This window comes from Protopterus annectens, chromosome 13.part0 (genome assembly GCF_019279795.1).
Source record: "Protopterus annectens isolate FY-2018-M chromosome 13.part0, PAN1.0, whole genome shotgun sequence".
Classification (NCBI taxonomy): Eukaryota; Metazoa; Chordata; order Ceratodontiformes; family Protopteridae; genus Protopterus; species Protopterus annectens.
In genome coordinates, this window is record NC_056747.1 from 858282818 (window position 1) to 858307177 (window position 24360).

A 24360-nucleotide genomic window follows, 5' to 3' on the forward strand; every position below is an offset into this window, starting at 1 on the left:
ATGCATAACAAAGAGGTAGAATTCTATCAAAGTATCTAGCAGAGATTTTCTGTGTTTATTTAAGAAGACAGCTTTAATGGAAGTTAAAACCAAAGAATTAAGAATGTTTCCTACGCCATTAACTAATAATCCTTGGGAAAAGGTTTTGTCATTGATTGACACTTTACAAATGAATCTAACCTCCTTTTGAAATAATTTCATCTTAAGTTAAATTTAACTACTTCTGTATAACTTGTTATCAAACATGTCAGGCTGAATGTAAATTTGTATACAGTTAATTCATTAACTAATATGATTGTATATTGTAATAAGTATTTATTGTTTGTTTCTTATTCAAAATAAAAATTATCAGAGTAAAACTACAACCACAAAATTCTAAGGAAAATAAGTGCATTTGAACACTTACTCCATGGTCCATATTACAAGTGTGTATTTTACGTCAACTTCAACCTCCAACTTCTAGTACAGCATACAGAAGATTCATTTATCAGCAGTGTAATGCAACTATAGAAAAGGGTGGAGTGGAAGGAAGGAATTCCTACCAAAGACAGAGAAGTGTGTCTAATAGCCACTGTTACTGTATCACAAATATCGTTATTATGCTATACCCAAATTTCTCTCTCTCCATTAAATTGCAAGACAGAATAGTACGCTAACATTCAGAATATGAATGGAGGTTCCAGTAAGCATTTCCAACATTAAGTGCTGTAGCAAAACTTCCCTGGTCTTGGAAAGGCTGTCCATTCTGACAAAGTGGCAGCTTCAAAGATAAGACCTACTGAAACATGTCTAAAAATGTCACATAAACAGTTGTTGCTATTGCAAAAGATGCTCCTCCAGTCCCTTGAAAAAAAATTTGCGGTTGAGTCATAACAGAACTCTGAGTTGACGTGACAGACACAGTCTGTTTTACCTCAGAATCCCCAACTGTTAGAGGCAAAGAGATAAACAGCTATTGTGCTTACTTTAATATCTTTATTTCTAAAGAAAATATGGCCAAAGTTGTCACCTGCAATGCAAATTGTTTTCTCCAGAGTTTTAAGAATGAGGGCAAAAGAGAACCAGATACATTTTCTACATCAGAGTGATAACCAATGTGACCTCTGTTATAACATTTGGGCTGATGGGCAAGGGCAACTTAACTTTATGAAAAATTGCGGAGCATGAAGATTTTACAGTATGCATTTTAACATTCTTCCCAGCCTGTCATTAAAAGGGCCATCTTTCTAAAAAAAAAAAAAAAAGTTAATGGTACAGAAAGCTGTACCTGCAAATGTGGCAGTTATATCAACTTCAAATCCTACCAAGGGGGGTTAACACCTTCCTAGAACTGTTGGGTTCAGCAATCCCCTAAGGAAAAGTGTAAATGTGGAGAAAGAAGGCAAGGAAGGTGTTCAAGCAAGAAAACTAGATTAAGATGGCTTCTGATTAAGCAATTCAGCCAGGTAGTTCAGTACTGGTAGCACATCTACATGAAAAACAGAAAGATTTCCCTCCTGATGCCAAAATGAAAATCTCTCCCATTTAGACAAATAAGGTAAGCTAATTAAAGGCATCTGCTCTTCTTAAAGAATCCAGACAACCAGTGAAAAAATGTTCTATTAGAGATCAGAACCTCAGCCTCCATGCTAAAAAATGAAAACTGTACAAGTGGAATTGAAGCACCCAGACAAAGACCATCCTCCATGAATGGCAGCTGTAGGAACTTGGGAGATAAAAAGCCATGGTTATCTTGGCCAAGATAAAAATATCAGAAGTATTTGTACCTTTCATTTCTTACTTGCAAAACATCCTATGAAATGAATGAGGAAAATGTGTAGAATGCCCAGCATCCTCAGTTCTTTCAGAGGGCATTTTGTTCCCTCACCCAGTAATTTACAAGATAAATACTGCAGACGGAAGCAAAAGAATCATTTCCGGAGTTTCTCACCTAGACATAAGAAGGCAGAAAATGCTGGATTCATTTGTAATTACCGATCTAGAGGCAGAGAATGACTCAAATGAGTTATTTCTATGCAGCACTTTCTGAAACACAAACTACTGTAATATGGGCAAAGACAGCTCTCACACGCACATGACCATTCTGCACAGCTGACAGAAGTACTACCTTGTCTGATTTTGTACCATAGGATTGTACTGTTGTCATCACATGGAGAACTCTCTGGCTAGGGCAGCTCTTCAAGGTTTTGATGTTCAGGGCCACAGACAGCAACTGTTTTAGACTGACATGTATCATCATCATCTCAGAGAGAGACCAGGGACCAGTCTTGTCAAAGATTCTTGGTAGGTCCCTCCACCAAACAACATTCAACATATCTGACATCAGAATTTGGGAGCAATGATGAGATGTAAAGCATCTGCCTAAACTATCTTGGTCTGTTGAGACCAAATGGCCTAGCTTGTTGAGCAAGAAAAGATTAGAAAGGATCAATGGGATATCTGCATCCAATAGGAATCCACTGCATGATCCCAATAATGTCTTAGGTAATGCTAAAGCGTCCTCAAGTAACATGGCATTGTGCACAATCATTAAACTGAACGACATGAGAGTCAAAAATGTTGAGGGCATTCCTAGCCTCCACACAAGGCTGAGATGTTGTCCAGTGAAATAAGGTCACTATCTCCCTGGTTAGAATAATTTTCCTTTACAAGGTATCCAAACGGGGTGCCAGAAACACTTGGTACCGTAAAGGGAAACAATTCTGGCTTTTTCTTGTTAACTGCTAGGCTGAAAGGAATTGAGACAGGAAATGTATTCAGTCATGCATTCATTTTCTGATACCCAGTTTAACCTATTCAGAGTCATGGAGATCCAAGCAACACAAGGAACCAGCTCAGGATGGGATATCAGTCCTCTACACAGAAGGAGCATTATAATATAAAAAGGGAATTCTAAATTTTACGTGCTTTCACAACTAATTACAGATTCAGCCTGAAGAAGACAGCTGCCTGAGGAAGGACATAGGGTTGGTTTAATGGTTACAGTGTTTAACTCACAGATGCAAGGCACAGGGTTTGATTCTCACCTTTGCGGTAATTATCCAAGCTCCCTACCAAAATGACCAGGGACAGTAAGCACTGGAAAGTCACCATAATTAACTTATTTACCTTGGTATAATTGTTGAGGCTGGAGAGGGCCACAAACTGCTTTTCCTGAACTCAACTCAGGTTACATATGAAAAGGGACTCTGGACCAGTTAACATATCTGGTTAGCAAATAATAAATAAAAAAATAAATGAAGAACAACAAGGAATTAATTTGAAAGGTGTTTTTGCCTCATTAGTTACAAACAAACTAAAACTGTATGTAGGATTGCACCATAATGCTCCGAAATAGATATCTAATTGTGGCACTACTAAGTTTACTCTCCCTTTTCAGCACTGACATTTTCTTATTGGTAATGCTCTACATCACACTGTGCATTTTCCTATGTGTTTTAGTCTATCTGCACTAGTCTGCACCTGCAAATATACCTCCTTACAATCTGTATCTGTTCTACTTATCACTTTTATTTTTTTCCTGTGTGACTAACTGTTCCATTTATTATTATTGATGCTAATTATTCCCTCTGGGATCAGTTTTTTTTTTTAACATTCTCCCCTCCTGTTGTCTTTTCACTGTAGTCCTCTTTTTGTCACCTTTACATGACTGTCTTTAAATACTTATTCGTTCTGTCTCTACTTCATCTGATCAAAACTGAGAACAAAGCCCAGTATATAAACCACATTGTTCCTTTATATTATCTAAATGATGTTAATCATATAAACAGATATACTACTGAAAGCATTGTGTATGTATGTGGGGGGACTACAGTCCTGAACTGCAGAATGTGGGAGGGGGATCTACCCCCAGAACCCCAATTTCTGTATATATTAAATTTGACCAATACTGATTTAGAAAAACTTTATATACATTTTTCCTAGTTTACAAGTTAGTGCAACCTCAGATGAAATCATGGGTATGAGGGTACATCCACCATACTGAAGGGTGCAAGGCAAATGATAGTGCATATAAAACATATTTGCAATAGGATTTAGGTAACTTTAATGTATCATGTCAGATACCTGGATGATAGTATGCTCACCCTCAACAGACCAGATGAAGCTCATTAAAGTTCAGCAAGTCAAAGCAGATCCTTCTATTCTTTCCCCTATCTTTTCTAATCCTACTCCCTATGGATAGCTTCCTCTCCATTTATTCTACTTTTCTTTCTTATGGATCTTATCATAACTATATTGCTCCCGTTTTTCTCCCTCCCTCTATTATGCATTCCATTAGATTTCTGCTTCTTCAAAACTATTTGCATTCACTCATAGAGATGTTGAAACTGTATATAACTTGTATATTGTTCAACAAGCTTCTATGGGTCTATATCAGAATAGCGAAGAGGCGTTTAATCGAACGCCTCTTCACCGACACAAACAGCGAATGCACTAAAGCGCAAATGCTCAGAACACCAATTTCTTTCCCTGGGAAAGAAATCGGTAGCACTAACACACAAATTTTCAAACATTATAATGTGGGGGTCTTTGCCCCCCACACCTCCCAATTCCGAGATCGCACTACAGTGGGGAAAGGGGCAATCACATGGGGAAGGCCAAACGATTTCTTTCCCAGGGAAAGAAATCGCTGTTTTGAGCGTTCACTCTGTGTCGACGAAGAGGCGTTCGATTAAAGTCCTCTTCACTATTCCTGATATAGACCCGCTTCTATTACCTAGGTACACTATACCATTACTTTCTGTAAGAAAAATTGGTATTTGTATACAACTAATTGTCATCCACACTGAAAAACAGTTTGTGGATACAAAACTATCTATAAATTTTGTGGTATCTCATAACTGCATGTCTGACTTTAGATTTGGAATATTCTGAATACTTTCTTAACTTTTGTGTTTATATATCTACCGCATTACGTATTAATGTTCCTTTTTCTTATGGAACATTTCTGCATACTTTATCTGCATTTATATTTCAGTTGAGTGCTGTTTGCTATTTCAGGTGAACTTTTCTACATGGGCTTTCAATGAAATGGTTTCTATCTAGTTGGAATTTACTATGCAGCTAAACAACATACACAATAAGTATGGAATGCCAATCACAGAATTTCTGCAATGATTTAGCTACAATCTCTTGACCAAGTCATCCGAATTAAAGGAGAGAATTTCGGCACATTCTAGCTTTGATAACTAATGCATGCTGGCATCTAAGGAATTCAGTTTCCCAAGGTACATTGCACCTTGCCGAGCAATGGATGACTACACTGTCAAAGTATCAGAATGAAAACATGAGCACTGCCTCCTGCTACTGGACATTCCATTGATGCAGCAGCAGCAGGTACAGGCTATGAAAAACATCAGGTTATAACTCTGTCTACTTTCCACTGCAAGATTCCCTGCTGATAGCAGCAAGTGGGGGCTATAATGTCTGTTTTTATGAAAGCTCTATTTACATCCTGTACCACCAAATGAAAATGTCCTAGCTAAGAATCAGCAGCAGGAGGCTACACTGACCATCTGATCTACCAAAACTACAACTTACCACGATGAACAGCAGCAACTGCAGACTACATCAGTTATAACACTACAGCTTTTTCCAGTTCTTACAGCTCTGCTCACTTTCCCACACATACATACATACACACACGCCCGTGCACACACATGCACACACTATACACAGAAAGTCACTCAGTTATCAATAGTGGGTACAGGCAAAGCCAGCCATTAGATCAAATCTCTGCCCACCTAACCAGTGAAATTTCTTCCCTTAACTGCAATATGTAAGGGCTATACCAGCTATCATACCGTAGCTACACTCACCATCCAACTGAAACTTCCCCTACTAACATTAACAAGCAGGAGCTGCAATGGTCATCAGATATTAGATCTGCCCACATTCCCACTAATTATTTCCCTGTCGACAGCACCTAGCAGGAGCTTGTCAGCCAACAGTTGACAGTGCTGCACACCATACCCAGTGAATGTTCTCCTGATGGCAGCATTAAATGCAGAGTATGCCAGCCATAAGTTTACAGCCCTCCTCACCTCCTAGATGAAGAGCTCCACTACTGATAATAAGCAGGGGCTACGCAAGCCAAAACATCACAGCTCTGTTCATAAACCCCCACTGTGAGTTCTGTGGCTGACAGGTACAAATAGCTCTGTCCCGCTATACCCAATGGAAGTTCCCCTGTTAACAGCAGCAAACATAGGTTACGCTAGCCATCAGAGCACAGCACTGCCACCACTTAGCATACACCTTCTCTACTGACAGCAGAAAGCAGGGGCTACATCTGCCATTAGATTACAGCCCTAGCCACAAATCACCAAAAGTCTCCCTGCTGACTGCAGCAAACAGGGGCTATATCAGCCACTCTGCCCGCTATCCCACTGAAAAGCTCCTGTTGCCAAAAGCAAGTAGGGGCTGTACTAGCCATCAGAGCACAGTTCTGGACATACCCTCCCATTGACAGTTGCTAAACAAACATTAACAAACAAGCCATAAGATCACAACTTTGCCCAATACATCACTAAACAATTGCATGCTAAAACAGCAAACATGAAAATTATGCAAATGAGAAGTAATGCTGGAAAAAAACATGGATTTAATTTAGGATACAAAACAGCACAATTACATTTGGAAGAAAACAATCTTTGTGTGATCCTGTTTATATATACATTGTTTTTGTATGTACGTTTTTGTTTCCTAAAATGGAAGATATGACTGTTAGTACTGCTAAACTGTTTTAGCACATACTTCTGGTACTCCTTTACTCTACAAACTTTTCCAAATTGCAGGTGTTTCACTTTCTCTCCGCTGCCTTTCAATGAAGGAGGAGGTCATTTTTCCTTTAAAGCTTTCCTTTGTCAAGTCCTGCTCGATCAAACTCTTAACTCTTCTTCACAATACACCATCAACATACTGTACCACAGTGTGTCAACTTTCAGAAAAACTTTTTCTGTCACTAGCTATCTCAGCTGGACTATACTTGAAAAATAAATCCACAGGGAGGTAAAAGATGCGTATAATGAATGATGAATCCAAATAGCGTACCACAAATTTATTTGCCCGCTTTCGTTACCACTTCTTCAGAATGAATACAAAAAAACATACACACACCTATCATTAAATACAAATGTTAATTATCCAATTAATCAATCATCATATCATTTAAATAAAAAAAGCTTGTTAAAAAGAAAAAAATAAAAAAATAAAACAACAATACATGTAAATCAATTAAAATGTGAAACTACTTCCTGTTTGTTATTAATGTGTAGTTTACGGTGATTTAAAAAACATTTGAGGTTAATACATTCATTTAAGCCTGGTACTTTATCTGATTTTAATCTAATCTGCCAAATGGCTTCTCGCTGTTCTAAATAACATCTAAAATCACCCCCTCTAGGATCAACAGAACAAACTTCCAACACTGAAAATAAAAACTTTTTAAAGGAAGGACAAAGGATGGAATGTTTATACAATGCATTAGTACAATCTTTTGATCTTATAGCATATAGGTGCTCCTTGATACATGTACTAAGCTTCCTAGTTGTCATTCCTATATAAAACGCAGGGCACCCAGAACATAAAGAAATGTAGACAACGTTGGTGGTATTACAATTAACCAAGCCCGGGACCTCAAAAGTCTTGTCAGTGGTGGAAACAGCAATGTAGGGCCCAACAGAAATAAATCTACAAATGGTGCACTGGTGACAACAATGCATGCCCTTCCTGTTGGACACAGGAATGGTGGTGGTGTGTCTGTTGTTCTCTAAAATTTTTTTAACATTGAATTCATTACGAAAAACAAATTTAGGTTTATTACCTAAAATTTTGTAAATATCAAAATTACCACAAATAACTTTCCAATTATTTTCCAAAATAGACATAAGATGAAAACTGTCACTACTCATTTCAAAGGAACAAACTAAACAAGGATCAATTGAAGTAGTAGATTTTTTGCAAAAAAGACTAATGTGATCAATATATGGAGTTGCCAAAATGGCAGGATAATTGGAACAACGCTTGTTAAAAACCTCCTTACCAGTGTTCTCTAACATAATAGTGTCATAACCCCTTTGGGAAAACAACTCAGTAATAAGCTGAAATTCTTCAATTAAATCACAATCTTTGGTGGTCATGCGACACGCCCTAATGAATTGCCCTCTAGGTATGTTTTTAACCGTGTGTCTTGGGTGCCCACTAGAAAAATGTAAATAACCGTTGGTGAAAGTTTCTTTTCGATGAATTTTACTATGAAACTTACAGTCAAATAAATCCCACCAAAAATGGATATCCAAGAAATTAACAGCTAAACCTGCATCTCCTTTGGTAAACCTTAAAAAACCAGGAAAAGAATTCACTTCAGAAATAAACCTGTCCACACTATCCAATCCCCCTTCAATGATGAAAACCAGATCATCGACGAACCTACAAAAGAATTCCACCTTAAATTTTTGTTTTAGTAGAGGCATGAATTCTAGCTCCCACCATGCCATAACTATATTGGCGTAGGCTGGGGCAGCTGGAGAACCCATAGCTACCCCTCTTTTTTGTTTATAATACCTATGGCCAAATAAAAAGAAATTATTGTGTAAAATGAGATCAAGAAACATACAAATAGTGTTGATGGTGTTAACAGAAAAACATTGTTTTTTACATAAATAATATCGTACTGCTTCAACCCCATCATCATGTGGGATACATGTGTATAACGACACAACATCCATAGTGAAAATGATGTGCCTATTTGGGTCAAAAGAAAAAGTTTCAACAAAACCTCGTAGTTTGCTCAAAAAATGCCATGAGTCCCTAATAAATGATTGCTGGTTAAAAAGTAAGGACCCTAATACAGAGTCAACTACCAAGGCCACCCCTTCAGTGATGGAATGAGGGGAAGAAACAATGGGCCTGAAAGGCGGATTGCTGAGATCCTTGTGTGTTTTTGGAATACCGAAAATCACACCAATTTTGGGTTCGGTAACAGTGCAAAAATCATACACCTCAGCAGTAATGTCGCCTGATATAAAGACATCATATAAATGGGAGTGTATCATCCGGAATTGCCGGTGTATCATGTGCAAAGTTACTTGTTCATATTCATCAGCATTTTCTAACATTTGTAACATGCAGGCTTTATATCTTTCCTGGCCCATAACAACAATGTTCGCACCCTTGTCACTTTTCATAAATCTCAGTCTATCAGTTAAACCCTGCAATTCAAACAAAGCAGTTTTTTCTTCTTTTGTCATGTTATAACGAATATAACAATGGTTTTTAACCAATAACTGACTGACATCTTCAATACATAATTCCTCAAAAACTTTTATAGTATGGTGTAACCTGGGGTTAAAGGTGGAAGGTCTAATTAAAGATTTACTATTGTCTGGTAAATCATGCATTAAATAAAATAAATTCAATTTCCTGGTAAATTTCATAATGTCAATGACAGTTCTGCTGTAACTGGCCCTATGGGTGGGAACAAAATTTAATCCAAGTTTTAACACCTTCAACTGTACATCTGAAAAAACATAATCAGATAAATTGATAATGTTAAAAAAATCTAAACGTTCAGTTAAGCTTCGTCCCCAGAGGATGTCGACCCCAAAAAGGTCCGACTGCGAGTTAGCACAGTCTTTTTGTTGAAGTTTCCCTGGTTTCTCTTAGAAGTACCAGTGGAAAAAGAATCAGAGGGAACAAGAGGTGGTTTTGTTCCTACAAACCCTCTCATTGTCAGTCGTGTGTGGGCTGAGAATGCTTACAGATGGATTTTTTTCACAAAAATGTACACAATCATAGCTTCATAGGTAGGTACTAGGCTATCTGCCCGAAGGCATTTATAAGCCTAGCCAGAATGTGTTGGCTTTCGCCGCTCCCTTAGATTAGTTCCCTGTGCCTCTGTCCAGCAGAGCCACTGAAGTGATCCCAGAGGTAAACCTTCGGTTTCCCATTCACTCGTCAAGGTTTCTTTTGAAGAGTGTTAGCGAGGAGCTCTGCCTAACGTAGATTGGGATCTTGTTCCAAAGCATCCCTTTTATTCCCTTTATTAATGAATTTAATTAGTATGTAGTGCCATGATAACACTCCAGTAACAGTTAAATAGCATACTAGTTCACTGCTACTCTAGCATGAGACCAGACTTTGACAACACTTAGAAGGGTGCACACTTTTAACATTATGCCTGGCACTAAAAGCTGGCAGTAACAACCAGTAAACAGCAGCAGTACATGAAATGGCTTCATTTTAGTTCCTGTTTCTGCCTACTGTCTGCTACATTACAGCCAGTATTTTAAAATCAAACTGCTTCCCTTAGACAGTGAATATGTAAGGATGTCAACCACTTCCCCACTGCTTCATAGTAGTACACGAAGCAGATAAATTTCCATGCACTACAAAGAACTATGATAGGCTCTCTGACCATAAAGCATTATTATGTCTTCTCCACATGAATGCCAAGAGTCACCTCTCGAGATTCACTCTTGAGATGAACTTCTTGGCATCCATGTCTTCAGCACATAATACATACATTATAATCACAAACCCGATCATAATCCTCTATATCTTACAAAATGGCATCTAGCTTAAATGAGACATTACAGATAGACACTACAATACACTTTAATATGCCATGATTACTGTGCAAGTCCTTCACTTTGTATTTAAAGACGGGGACTGAAATATCTGGAGGAGTTTCCCCTATCCCAAGACATAGTGATCTTGGAGTTAGTATATTTAAGCAGCTGGGGTGTGGTGGGTACACTGGGGCACAGCACTCATTTTCAGTATTTTTTTCCAAATGTTGATTTTTGACTGGAAAGGTGCTCTTTTCTGATCCTGCTTATGAATGTCTGGAAACAGAGGATAAACCTTTCGGTTATGAAGCCCTTTTAAAAAGATACAAACTTGCTGTCAGGTGCAGAATAAATGGACAAATACATCCAAGTCTTAAAGGAAGACTTAAGATTTCTCACACAGTCACAGTTTATCTTTATTTTAGCAGCAACTAAAAAGTCCTCTGTTCACATATCTATACCTTGCGTATTCATTTCCTATAACCTGTGAATGATTCTGATCTTATATAATTCTGCTTATATGAACTGCCCATGCTTTTTTTCATTTCTAAACCTTAGGACATTGTAAGGTCCTTTTCAAGTCAATTCACTTACCGTGACAAAAAAAAAGGGAATAAACAAGAACATTTTCTGTTATGTAGCAATGATGAGGCTACGCGTATTAATTCCATAATATGATGATGGGAAACTAACTGTATAATCCAGAATAGAATGCACTACACTGCATCAGCATGTCAGACTGACTTTGCAGTAACTTTTTAATCAATAATTCATTAGCTAAAATCGGTATGAATCTTCACATTTTTTAAATATTTAAGAGTTTCCCACTATAATATTCTTACTCATATCCAGCCCACCTGACGTTCCTATCATTACTGCCTTCCTCTCTCATTGGCTCACCTGTAATTGGGCTGCGGGTAGGTTCACATCAGCTACCATCTCTGTACAGGGGTGCTCCACCTGAAGACGAGGATTCAGTTCCAAGAAATAAAAGCTGTCCTCCTGGCTGTAAAGGTACTCAACTGTTCCAGCACTCACGTAGCCAACCATCTTTGCTACTTTTACAGCACACTAAAAACATAATTAAAACATTTAAAGTTTAGTATATCATTCTTCTTTACTTCAAAATTCATTCAAAGGGAAAAAAGATGGTAGTTTTCATACTATTGACATTACTATTACGCACTACAGAAAGGATGAGCACCAAACGGAATGGTGGATTTCAGAGATGGTCTGATGTTCTAAGTTAGCATGTTAGCATGTGATGCAACATAAATGGCAACATTATAATACAAGGTAAAATTATCTGCATTTTTGTTTTGAATGTACAGAATGTTTTCGGACAAATGTTTTAATTGAAACAAAATTTAACCCACTACCAATAGTAACAGTAGTTTTTATGGTCCCCCTGCCTACTTCTCAGAGTTGCCATCACTGCTTATTCCTTCACGATCCTATGGGTCAGAAAATCTGTGGCACAGCTATCACTCAGACAGCCCTGGGAATGAGGGTGTCTATAAGATCCAACCCTACCACTTGGTGGTGACATAGCCACCCATGTCACTACGAGGCTTCACAATGCCTCCCATGTGTATGCACACTGCTACCTACATGTTCCGAGGACTACCGTCACAAGCTTGATGAGACATGCCTAAGCTCCCAGTCTAATGTGATCTGCCACAGCAAGTCTCCCCCTGCTGGGGGTAGTCACAACAGATACTTGTCTCCACAAGCCCATCCTCCCAGAATGGCAACCTGGCAATGCCTACTCACTCCCATCCTCCCCACCTGGCTTTTTCCAGTGCTTGAGCCAGGACTCAAACTCAGGTCATCTGGGTTACAGTCAGGGCCTTATCTCCCATGTGTCATGGAGCTGCCTACTCCCATAATAGCATATGAAACCCAAAACAGCTGCTGCATAACTGGATACAAAATAGTAACAGAAATTAACAAAAACAAATTAAGCCCATAGGTTATATGAAACAGTGGTACCCTTGAATGAGTAAAGCAAAATACATTGCTAAGGTCTATGTCATCACAACACACCATTATTCCAAGATTTAATTTACATCCTGTTTCTTAAAAAAATGGAATTAAAAGAAAAGCAATGTTTACAAAGTTAAAAGCAGCTGATGAAGATAAATGATCTGTTTATATATATGGCACATGTAGTCCTAAGTCAGTGATCATAAATCTGCAAGTGTGCTCCTAAAACTGGACACAATAAAAAATAATGCCACTTTCACATTCTTGTACCCTTTAAGCGAAACCTGACCACAGACAGCATGAAGATTTGTGCTGTGATATCAGGAAAGATTCTCAACAGTTACATTGTATGATGCATCTGAATTGCTTGTAAAATGCCACTGATGACAGCAACATATAAAAACTAGACTGTAGTGTAAGACAGCTCTATGTGACACTACACACAGAAAGGGGTATGTGGCGCTGCACACAGAAAAGGCTACTTTAAGCAGTCTATATGTTTAGATACAATACCTCATACTGCACAACATAATGCCATTCACTTTAAGCTATCTATGTGTGTGTGTGGGTACCCACACTTAATGGATAATGCTAACAAGTTTTAATAAGTGTTGTACACAGACAGTTATAAACACAATGCTGAGGTAAGCACATATATTTCATGCCATTATGAAGAATGAATCAAACAAAAAAATTATTCGGTTTGGAAAAATAATTGAATGTGGAAGCTGTGTTGACAATGAATCAAATTTAGTATGGGACTGGTCCTATAAGTGCATGTGTTAGGAGAAGCTAAGCGAAGCAATATAGAAATAAGGCACGTGCTCCAGTTTGAAGAGGTAGCCCAGATGAGAATATATGCAAGAGACACATGCTCTGCATGAAATTTTGTCGTTTCATCTCATGTATCCCAGGTATAAAGTACACAGTACACATATTACATATACCATGTATACTGTATATGTAAGGCTCTTCCTGCATACTCTGCAAGTACTTCTCTATGCTTTTCAACATTTCAACCAATCAGTACAGCCACAGAAGCAACTTAACAACTGTGAAAAATAACCTTGCCAAGCTGTAAAAAAAAAAAAAAATTTACTAAAAACTTCAAGATAGACACAGCAAAACTACAGTCTTCACTGTGTAATACATCAAACCTCTTGTAGTGGGAAGGTCGTCAGATAAATGTAAATGACTCCTTAAGTTACATGGTTTCTGAATGCCCATAACGTTTAACTTTCACTTTTACTGGTGAACTCAGGCCATATGGGGTTCACTTGTGCATATCCAAAATAGACATCCCCTGCACGGAAGTGATTGCACGGCTATAAACTACATGAATGAACAAAAAAGTATAGCCAGCAACTCTGTGCTGTGTAAATGCTTTAATAAGACATAAAACACAAGAGATAACAGACCGGTTTCAGCTAAAGGGTTAACCTAGCCTTCATCAGTGTAACAAATACAAAACATCTTGTGATCATGTATATATATATATATATATATATATATATATATATAAATATGTATATATATATATATATATATATATATATATATATATAAATATATATGTATACATTATCCTTAATTAAAATTTAAATATTATTGGTGAGCTCATAAATATTCATTCAAACCTGGGCTGAACAGCCCTCCTAATTTAACAATCCACCTCTGTTCCATAGCATTCAGTTTTGTGTGCCAACCAGTTTTGTGATTTCTATCACCTGTTATCCTATCTATAATTGTTAAATGAAAAGTTGCTGTAGTGTGTTGTAGGGCATGTTTAGACAAAGCATTGCTCATCATTTTGTGTCTGACATCACAAAGATGTTCAGAGATACATAACCTGAGGGGTCTAGATACTTGTCCAATATAAAATGCATGGAAACTGCAGGTAGCTAGGTATATAATCCAATCTGTACTGCAATTTGCAAAAAACTTGATATCAAATACCATGCTACAATTATTGCTAGAAAAATGTTTAGTTTTCTATACTCGGATACAATTGCTGCCATGGCCACAAGGCATGCAGCCAGTTAACTTCTCCCTGGAGATGGTAGTCTTTATGGTATCATGACAAGTAGATGGATATTAATGTTTGAAGTGACTAAAATGAGACCCCAAATTTTTTCTTTTCCTAAAAGAAAACTGGCATGTTTCACCTAAATGTTGTGACAAAAATTTGTCCGCCAGTAATAGGTTCATAGGTTCATAGGTTCATACTAGGCTATCTGCCCGAGGGCATTTACAAGCCTAGCCCATCGTTTTGTGGCTTACGCCACCCCTTTAGTATGGGGAACTATACCCATTATTTTGCTGTGCCTCTGTCGAGCAGTGACACTGAGGTAATCCCTGGGGTATATCTGCGATCTCCCATCCATTGGTCAAGATTTCTCTTGAACAAGGCCAGCGAGGTGCTCTGCCTCACATGTACCGGGATTCTGTTCCACAGCATAGGGAGTCTTTGGGTGATGAATCTATCCCTCCAGCACGTCCTATTAATAGCCGTGTCGAGGTTTAAGTCTCCCGCCCTTGTGGCTCTGATGGATCTAGATTTTTTGAGGTGAAGCATATTCATCAAATCTGGGTTTGACATGGCCTTGTATGTTAGGCAAAGGTCACCTCTGAGCAAGCGGTAAGCGACTGAATAGAGCTGGAGTTCTTTCAGTCGGGCAGCATAGGATAGATTTTTGAGACCCTTTATCCTTTTGGTGAGGAACTTTTGTGGCCTCTCCAGCTGCTGCAAGTGTCGGGTCAGATACATTCCAAATGGGGAATTTTACTCAATCATTGGTCTGATGAGTTATGAGTAAAGGGAGAATATAACCTCCCTTGATCTAGATGAGAATCCCTTCATGATAAGGTGGGCAATGTAGAAGGTCTTCCTAACTACTTTAGCTACATGGGTGTCGAATGACAGACTACTATCAACCTGGGTCCCCAGGTCCCTGATAACTTCTTCTGTGCTCAGTGGATTGCCTCCTATTTGGTAGCTAGGGGTAACCTTGTTTTTCCCGAAGGGTATGACTATGCATTTTTTGGCATTTAACTTTAGGCCGTGGCTCTGGCACCAGTTATCCGTTTCTGTGAGACCCTTCTGAAGGATATCTGTGTCAGATGTGTTTTCTACTATGGCCCAGTTTGCAGTCATCTGCAAACTTTGTCAGCCATAACCCTCCTGTGTTTGCTTGTACTTCAGAAAAGTAGATGCCAAACAAGAGTGGGCCCAGGACTGAGCCCTGTGGGACACCACTTGTGACAGGCTTTGAGTCTGACATGGCGCCAGCCACTCTGACCCTGTGGGTTCTGTCACTCAGCCAGTTTGCAACCCATCTTGTGATGTATGGGTTAACATTTAAGCTGATGAGTTTTTCAATGATACCCGAGTGGGGTATTGTATCGAAGGCCTTAGCCAGATCGAGGTAGGCTGTATGGACTGCCTTTCCCTCATCAATGGCTTTGGTGACTGTTTCAAAAAGTCAACCAAGTTTAAAAGGCATGATCTGCCTTTGACAAAGCCAAACTGGGTTGGATCCAAAGTCTGCAAATTCCCAATGTCTTTATTTATGAGGTCCATTATGATCCTCTCCATGGCTTTGCAGATAAGGCTTGTCAAGCTAATGGGCGGTAATTACCAGGGTCGGTGGAGGCACCGCCTTTGTGAAGTGGGACCACAGTTGCAGTGCGCCACTCCTGGGTGCGTATCCAGAGGTAAGACTTTGATTAAACAGCTGTCCTAGCTGTGGGTTTAATTCCTCATTGAGTTCGTGGAGCACACAGCCGGGGACACCATCAGGTCCCATGGATGCTGTGTTTTTGCTTTGGAGAGAGCAGTTCTCACTTGGGCGCTGGATATGTTTGGGGGCTGCAATCATTTGGTATAGATATCTCTCCTTTTGGGGGAGGGTGAGAAGTTTGCACTGAACCTGTCAGCCAGTATGTTGGCAATGTCTGTAGGATCAGTAATCTTCACATCATTTTGAACTAGTTCTGAGCATATCTGGGAGTTTCCTCCTAGGTTTCTAACATAGCTAAAGAAGGCCTTATGATTGTCTTTTGAGTCTTTAGCTATTTTTCTCTCGAAATTTGCTTTGGATGATTTTATGAGAGCTCTTAGTTTTTACTTATAGTGATCAAGGGTGTCTTACCTTTTAAGGATTTTGCTCTATCTTGTAGTAGCTTCCTCCTTTTGTTGTAGAGTTTGTTTATGGCTGGGGTCCACCAGACTGGACGCTTGCCTTTGGTACAAAGAGTCTTTGTTTTGCTTGGGATTGCCTTATCCATGCAGTCCTGCAGGTGCTGGTAGAAGGCATTTGTAAGTGATTCAGCGGCTTGAGTACTGTTTTCCGCCGCTCGGGGCCTTAAAGGAGACCACACTAGTCTTTAGAAGTGTGAAGTCGGCTTTGGGAAGTTCTTTACTGTGGTCCTTTTATTTCAGGCGGGGGGGCGATGAGCACCTCCCGCGAGTTTAGCTTGTGATCTCGTCTCACCACTGAGGGGTATACTTCGGTGTTGAACATTGTGCTCCCATGTTCGTGATGATGAGATCAAGTATGTTATCTCCTCTTGTGGGAATGGTGACTAGTTGTTCCATGGCATTTGAGTTTATGAATTCCAGGAACTTTTGGGCTAGGGTGTTTGGGCTTGAGTAGTGTTCCCAGTCTATATTTGGGTAATTGAAGTCACCTAGTATGACGGTGTTTGGTGATACATTTATCCCTCTAGTGTTTTCAGGAAGGCCATGTGAGGTTCCTGAGTTTGTGAGGGTGGCCTGTAACATGCTACTATTTGCAGAGCAGTCTTGCCTACGGTTAATTGCACCTGGATGGTCTCCGATGCATCATGCGTTGCCACCAGTCTTGAGGTGTGGGTGTCCTTGATGAATATGGATACCCCTCCTTTCTTGGTATTTTCCTGATTTTGGGGCGGAACGCATGATATGAGGTAAAACCTGATAGCGCTGGGGTGCTCTCAGGAGCCTTGAACCAGGTTTCTGTCACAGCACAGACATCGATGTTCTCCATACTGAGAAGGGCCTCGAGTCGTGCATTTTGAGATTTAGACTTCTGGCATTGAGCAGCATTACCCTTAGTTTTTTTCCTTTTTTGTGTTCTAGGGTGGTAGGTTTAGAATTTGAGCCTTGCCTAAAAAAGGCACTATGTGGGGTGGCAAGAGCCTTTGCCAATATCCGGAATCCCAGGGGTGACAGGTGCAAGCCGTCCCTTGCAAAGCAGCGTGGCTTGTCCAGCATGTCATCCCAGGCAGACAGATACTGGATCCCCTTTGAATGACACCAGTGTTTAAGCCAATTGTTAAAGCTGATCATCTTATCTCTGTATTGTGGCATCATTCTTGGTGAAGGTAGGATACTGCTCAAGGTCAGGGTCATACCTGCCTGGGCTACATAATCAGAGAGCTCCTCAATGTCTCTTTTCATGTAGTCCAAGGAGGTACGTCTCAGGTCGTTTACACCAGCGTGGACAATGACTGAGTCATATTTGTACCTGCTGTTGAGAGACCTGAGTGCTTGCGTTATGTGGCGGATTCTAGCGCCCGACAGACAGCTTACTGTGACCTTCTCCTTACTCAGTCTGGTGAGCGGGACATCAGTGTGTCTGACTATGGAGTCACCAATGACTAGTGTGTCTGGCATTGTGTTTGGCCTTAAGGGCTGTGACTGTTTGACACTCTGACTGTGAGGTCTATGTGTTGCAGGTGTTGTGTTCTGAGGTGGTGGTTTTTGGGTGTCTGCTTTGGTGGCCTCTGCTGTTTTGGTAGATTTTTGATCAGAGCCTCCAGTATGTCTTTGTGTGTTTATGTGTATGATTTGAGGTTGTAATGGTACTATGTGAGACTGGGTCTATAGTGTGTGTGGTAACCTTTCCCTCCTGACTGGTCTTGCCAGTCCTATGTTGAGAGAGCTCAGCCTCCAGTTTGGCCGTATAGTTGCATCTCTCGCATGTATTTGTGTTTTGTGGGAGGAGGAGAGGGTTGTCTGTGTACATGAGGCAATTGTAACATTGCCTCAATATTCCCAGGTTCACCAGCTGAGCAGGAGATGACACTAGCAACTGATCCCTCGACATGCTAGAAGGATAGACAAAAACTTTAAAAAGATTCCGGGATGTGGGTGACCGAGAAATGGGGGTTGCCTTTTTGGGGTGCTATCTATAAGAGTGCCGTATCAAGGTAATAAGTACTGTAGGAGCAAGTGCTAGGTTTAACAGATAGAGAATAGTCTACTTAGAGTCAAGTAGAGATGATCTTTTTAGTTATAGGATACGCTGATTAGATGAGTAGTATAGGTCGAGGAAGGTAGTTTCAAGGGAAAATTTGAAGAGTGGACTTTAGGTAGCCGAATAGTTTAAACCTGCTTAACCAGAGCTGCCCTAGTGTGCAACAGTGGCAACTCCGCTAAATCTTGCGCTAAAGCGTCTTTATAGCAGGGGCTGGAAATGACCCAAAATGGCCAATAAACTACAAGTTACTGCCTTAAACCACTCCTCTGAGGACAAACAGGCAGTTCAGTACTCCCTACTCCCACTAGTGAGTAAAGAAACTACCCCTTGACCAAACAAGGAAAATGGAGAAAACAGGAACCAAGACAAAGCCCAGGGATCAGCAAAATCTGGTCTCTGGAACACTAGTTTAGGAAAGTATGGAAAGCAAGGATATTTTTTTTGTTTTTCAAGTTTTTTTACAGACAAGCAGAAAACACAATAAATGCTATGATTTTCGATTAAATGCTATCAAAAGCTAGTACACTTGAGTGTATTAGCCTGTAGTTTAACTTTTAGGCAAAACTTAAACTAGCAAGTGCAGTAAACAGTTGTAACTTATAAACACAGAAAAACAGTGCAAACTTTGATAAAATAAGCAGAAACAGTAGTCGAAAGGCACAAAAAGTCGAAAAAGCCAAGAAAAATACTTAAAATCTGGAAAGGTAGTCTTTTCTGGTCTCTGCTGCTAGAGGAACACTGCTGGCCACCACGAGGAGCTGTGCTGAGTTCTCAATAGCTGGAAAAGCCCAAAAGCGTGCTTTATAGCAGGGGCTGGAAAAGACAGGAAATGACCCAAAATGGCCAATAAACTACAAGTTACTGCCTTAAACCACTCCTCTGAGGACAAACAGGCAGTTCAGTACTCCCTACTCCCACTAGTGAGTAAAGAAACTACCCCTTGACCAAACAAGGAAAATGGAGAAAACAGGAACCAAGACAAAGCCCAGGGATCAGCAAAATCTGGTCTCTGGAACACTAGTTTAGGAAAGTATGGAAAGCAAGGATATTTTTTTTGTTTTTTCAAGTTTTTTTTTACAGACAAGCAGAAAACACAATAAATGCTATGATTTTCGATTAAATGCTATCAAAAGCTAGTACACTTGAGTGTATTAGCCTGTAGTTTAACTTTTAGGCAAAACTTAAACTAGCAAGTGCAGTAAACAGTTGTAACTTATAAACACAGAAAAAACAGTGCAAACTTTGATAAAATAAGCAGAAACAGTAGTCGAAAGGCACAAAAAGTCGAAAAAGCCAAGAAAAATACTTAAAATCTGGAAAGGTAGTCTTTTCTGGTCTCTGCTGCTAGAGGAACACTGTTCCAATGTCTTCTAATCACCTCTATTAACTGGTTGGTATTCCTACCATATGTGGTGGTAAAACGTAACTTGTTGTTTGTAGATTGTGGTTTCTGTTTTTATTTAAGAAGGTCATTCCTGTCAATATTGGCAGCATAGTTGCTTGCTGTACAGACATGGCCCATGCTATATCCCCTTTCTTGAAATCTATGAACTAAATCTCTGCAAAAATATTCAAAAGAATTATCATCTGAACAGACGCGTCTCATCCTGATGAATTGTGACTTGGGAATGTTTTTTGCAATGTGGGCTGGATGAAAGCTGGATGCGTGGAGTATATTCAAGGTATTTACGGAATACTTCTGTGTGCAAAGTGTTATCATTCCTGGATACAAGTACATCCAAATAAGTGATTCTATCTAGATGGTAATGGATGGTAAACTGTAAACCCCACTCATTTTCATTGAGATACCCTATAAATTCCATAAGGTATTCCACATCAGACCTCCACACCATCCAGCAATCATCCAGATACCTACGCCATATATCAATTTCCCCAAGTAGATTTTGTAAATAGCATTGTTTACCATAAAAGAAAACATTCTTCGTTAGAGCATGTTCAGTCAAAATGATAAGGAAAGTATTAAAGCCGGGGTTGTATAAATTAGATTTTTACAGCCAATATTCAGTAGCATCCAGCCCTGCCTAATGTGGTATGTTTGTATACAATGAGCAAACATCTAATGTGCACAACAACCAATGATCCTCAATTTGCACATCACTTACAATATCCAGAAATTCTGTAGTGTCTTGAATTCTGGATCTCACCCATTTGAGTAATGGTTTGAGCTATTGTGTCAAGAATTGTGATATTGGTTCAGTTAAGGACCCATTTCCAGCCACGATTGGTCTACCTGGAGGATTGTGAAGATCTTTGTGAATCTTCGGTAAAAAATATATATATTGACTGTTTGGATCTGGGACAGTGAGATGGTATTTAATTTGTTCTGTAATTATACCATTTTGCAATGCTGATTCCAAACATTTGTCTAGTTGTTGTTTAAACATGACAGATGGATCAAGAGGCATTTTAGTATAACATCTGCCATCATCTAGTTGTCTTTGAGCTTCAGCATCATATTGTGACCAATTCAAGACAACCACAGCACCACCTTTGTCTGCAGAAACAATTAACAAATACTTATTATTGGCAAGTTCTAGTAAGGCCAACATATCAGACTTTGACAGATTATTGCATCTTGCATGAGTCAAATTTGAATTAAAATGCAGATCTTTGAGTACACTATTTTGAAAAAGACTTACGCAATGGTGCATCGGTGGAACAAAGGTGGATCTGTGGTATTTGAATGAGTCCCCAGTTGAATAATCTCATTGGTACTATCATGGAAATGCACTTTAAGATTGAGCAATCTGCAGAATGCTATAACATCTTGTGCAAATACATCTTCTTGAACAAAAAAACAGGTATAAAAGAAAGACCTTTATTTAACAATGCTGTTTGTGAATCCGACAATATTACATCAGAAATGTTTAATACATTTGTTTTGGAACAACTATTTACTTGGTCTTCAGTAGTTCCATCAAACCCTCCATGTTTTTGATGTTTACGATGTTTTCTGCCTGCCTCTTATAAGTCCTAAAGGGACAGTACAATTGTTGCGTTTGGGGGTTGGAGAATCAGAGGTCTGTTGTGTATCTAGATCTGTACCAGATGATGAATCACCCCCAGATGAATCTGTATAAGTATTAAATTTCCTAAGAACAGACTTGGGACGTTTACATTTCGGGTTTGTATTACTTTTATTGCTCCCCCCTTCAAATCTAACATGTCTGGTATAATTAAAGGGGTGCCCTTTATCATAATCCATTTGATCTCTTTGGAACGTCTTGAGTTTTCTGTCCCTAAACTGTGCTTCCAAAGTCAGTAAATCCAAAAAGAGCTTGGTCAATTGCGTAGAATAAAAAGGTTGGCCAATATACTGATTGCTATCCTCCCATAACTGACTAACTGCATTTATTTGTTGATCAATGACCCTTTCATAATATCTGGCAAGCGTTTCCACAAATCCCATTGAACATTTTTGTTGTATGCCAGACCATTCATTTAACTGATCATCCATATCACTGACTAATGGCTGGATTTTTACCCTGAGCCCTCTGGGAGTTGTACCTTTTACCATGTACGCTTTAAATAATTTATGGTGCCAAACATTGGATCTTAAGGCTTTCACGGTTTTAAGTTGTGGAAACAATCCATTACAGTGAAATTGTGAATTCTCAATAGTATTTGAACTATTGTCGGTATTCAGATCTGCAATACCAAATACACCCAAATCTTCCTTGTCAGAAGAAAGACCAGCCAAAATACTGGTTAGATCCATTGTACAAAAGGTTAATATAGAATATAAAAACTAGTAATAAAAAGCAAATACTCGAATTATGAAAAGAAATAAGTGCAGCTAAAGATCATAAATAGCAACTTCAACAGAGATGATAAATTACATATATATATATATATATATATATATATATATATATATATATACATATAAATCAATCAAGAAAAAAAGAATCACCCACCTGCACATACATATATAATTATAATATAAAAAGAGAAACCAAGCCTAATATTAAAAATCAACCATAAATGATAGATGCAGTGCCACGTCCGAAAGACCTAATTTGCACTTTGCTACAAACAATCTGGTCGCTGATCTGGACAATAATGGCATCTGCTAGATCTGAATCAACAATGTATTTAAGGTCCACCACTTGGGTATTTGTCTGCAATTGTTTTGGTCTATCCTAAAGGGAACCTGGAGACCTAATAGCAGTGCCACGTCCAAAACAATCACATATATACTACTTCATTGAGACAATATTTTACTGGGTCCGGGCTGGATGCTATTGAATATTGGACACAAAATCTAATTTATACAAACCCAGCTTTAATACTTTCCTTATCATTTTGACAGAACATGCTCTCACGAAGAATGTTTTCTTTTATGGTAACCAATGCTATTTACAAGTGTGTGGCACTGCAATGGGTGCATCTTTTGCCCCTATATATGCAGATTTGTACATGGCTAACATAGAAGAACACATCAATTATGATACTACACATAATATCTACTTGGGGCAAACTAATATATGGCGTAGGTATCTGGATGATTGCTGGATGGTGTGGAGGTCTGATGTGGAATACCTTATGGAATTTATAGGGTATCTCAAATAAAATAAGTGGGGTTTACAGTTTACAATCAATTACCATCTAGAAAGAATTACTTATTTGGATGTATTTATATCCAGGAATGATGATAACACTTTACAAACAGAAGTATTTTGTAAATACCCTGAATATAACACTCTACTCCACACATCCAGCTTTCATCCAGCCCACATTGCAAAAAACATTTCCAAGTCACAATTCATCAGGATGAGATGCATCTGTTCAGATGATAATTCTTTTGAATATTTTTGCAGAGATTTAGTTCATAGATTTCAAGAAAGGGGACAGAGCATGGGCCATGTCTATACAGCAAGCAACTATGCTGCCAATATTGACAGAAAGGACCTTCTTAAATATAAACAGAAACCACAATCTACAACCAACAAGTTATGTTTTACCACCACATATGGTAGGAATAAAAGTTAATAAAGGTAATTAGAAGACATTGAAACATATTACTGGCGGACAAGTTTTTGTCACAACATTTAGGTGAAACATGCCAGTTTTCTTTTAGGAAAGGGAAAAATTTGGGGTCTCATTTCAGTCACTTCGAACATCAATATCCATCTACTTATCATGATACCATAAAGACTACCATCTCCGGGGAGAAGTTAACTGGCTGCATGCCTTGTGGCCGCTGTAGCAATTGTATCAGAGTGTTGAAAACTAACATTTTTTCCAGCAATAATTGTAGCACGGTATTTGATATCAAGTTTTTTGCAAATTGCAGTACAGATTGGGTTATATACCTAGCTACCTGTAGTTGCCACGCATTTTATATTGGACAAACATCTAGACTGCTCAGGTTACGTATCTCAGAACATCTTTGTGATGTCAGACACAAAAGAATGAGCAATGCTTTGTCTAAACAAACCCTGCAACACACCACAGCAACTTTTCATTTTACAATTATAGATAGGCTAACAGGCAATAGAAATCACAAAACTGGTTGGCACACAAAACTGAATGCTATG

At 38.9% G+C, this 24360-nt stretch overlaps 1 protein-coding gene across 6 annotated transcripts in view; it reads right to left on the reverse strand.

The window, feature by feature from the left end:
* Positions 1-24360, reverse strand: part of ACACA (acetyl-CoA carboxylase alpha) — a 2143878-nt gene that overhangs the window by 1832503 nt on the left and 287015 nt on the right. For all 6 annotated transcript variants that reach the window (XM_044054575.1, XM_044054578.1, XM_044054576.1 and 3 more), the window contains one exon: positions 11472-11642. In XM_044054575.1, the coding sequence (XP_043910510.1) occupies positions 11472-11642 (171 nt within the window). The remainder of the gene's footprint in view (positions 1-11471; positions 11643-24360) is intronic.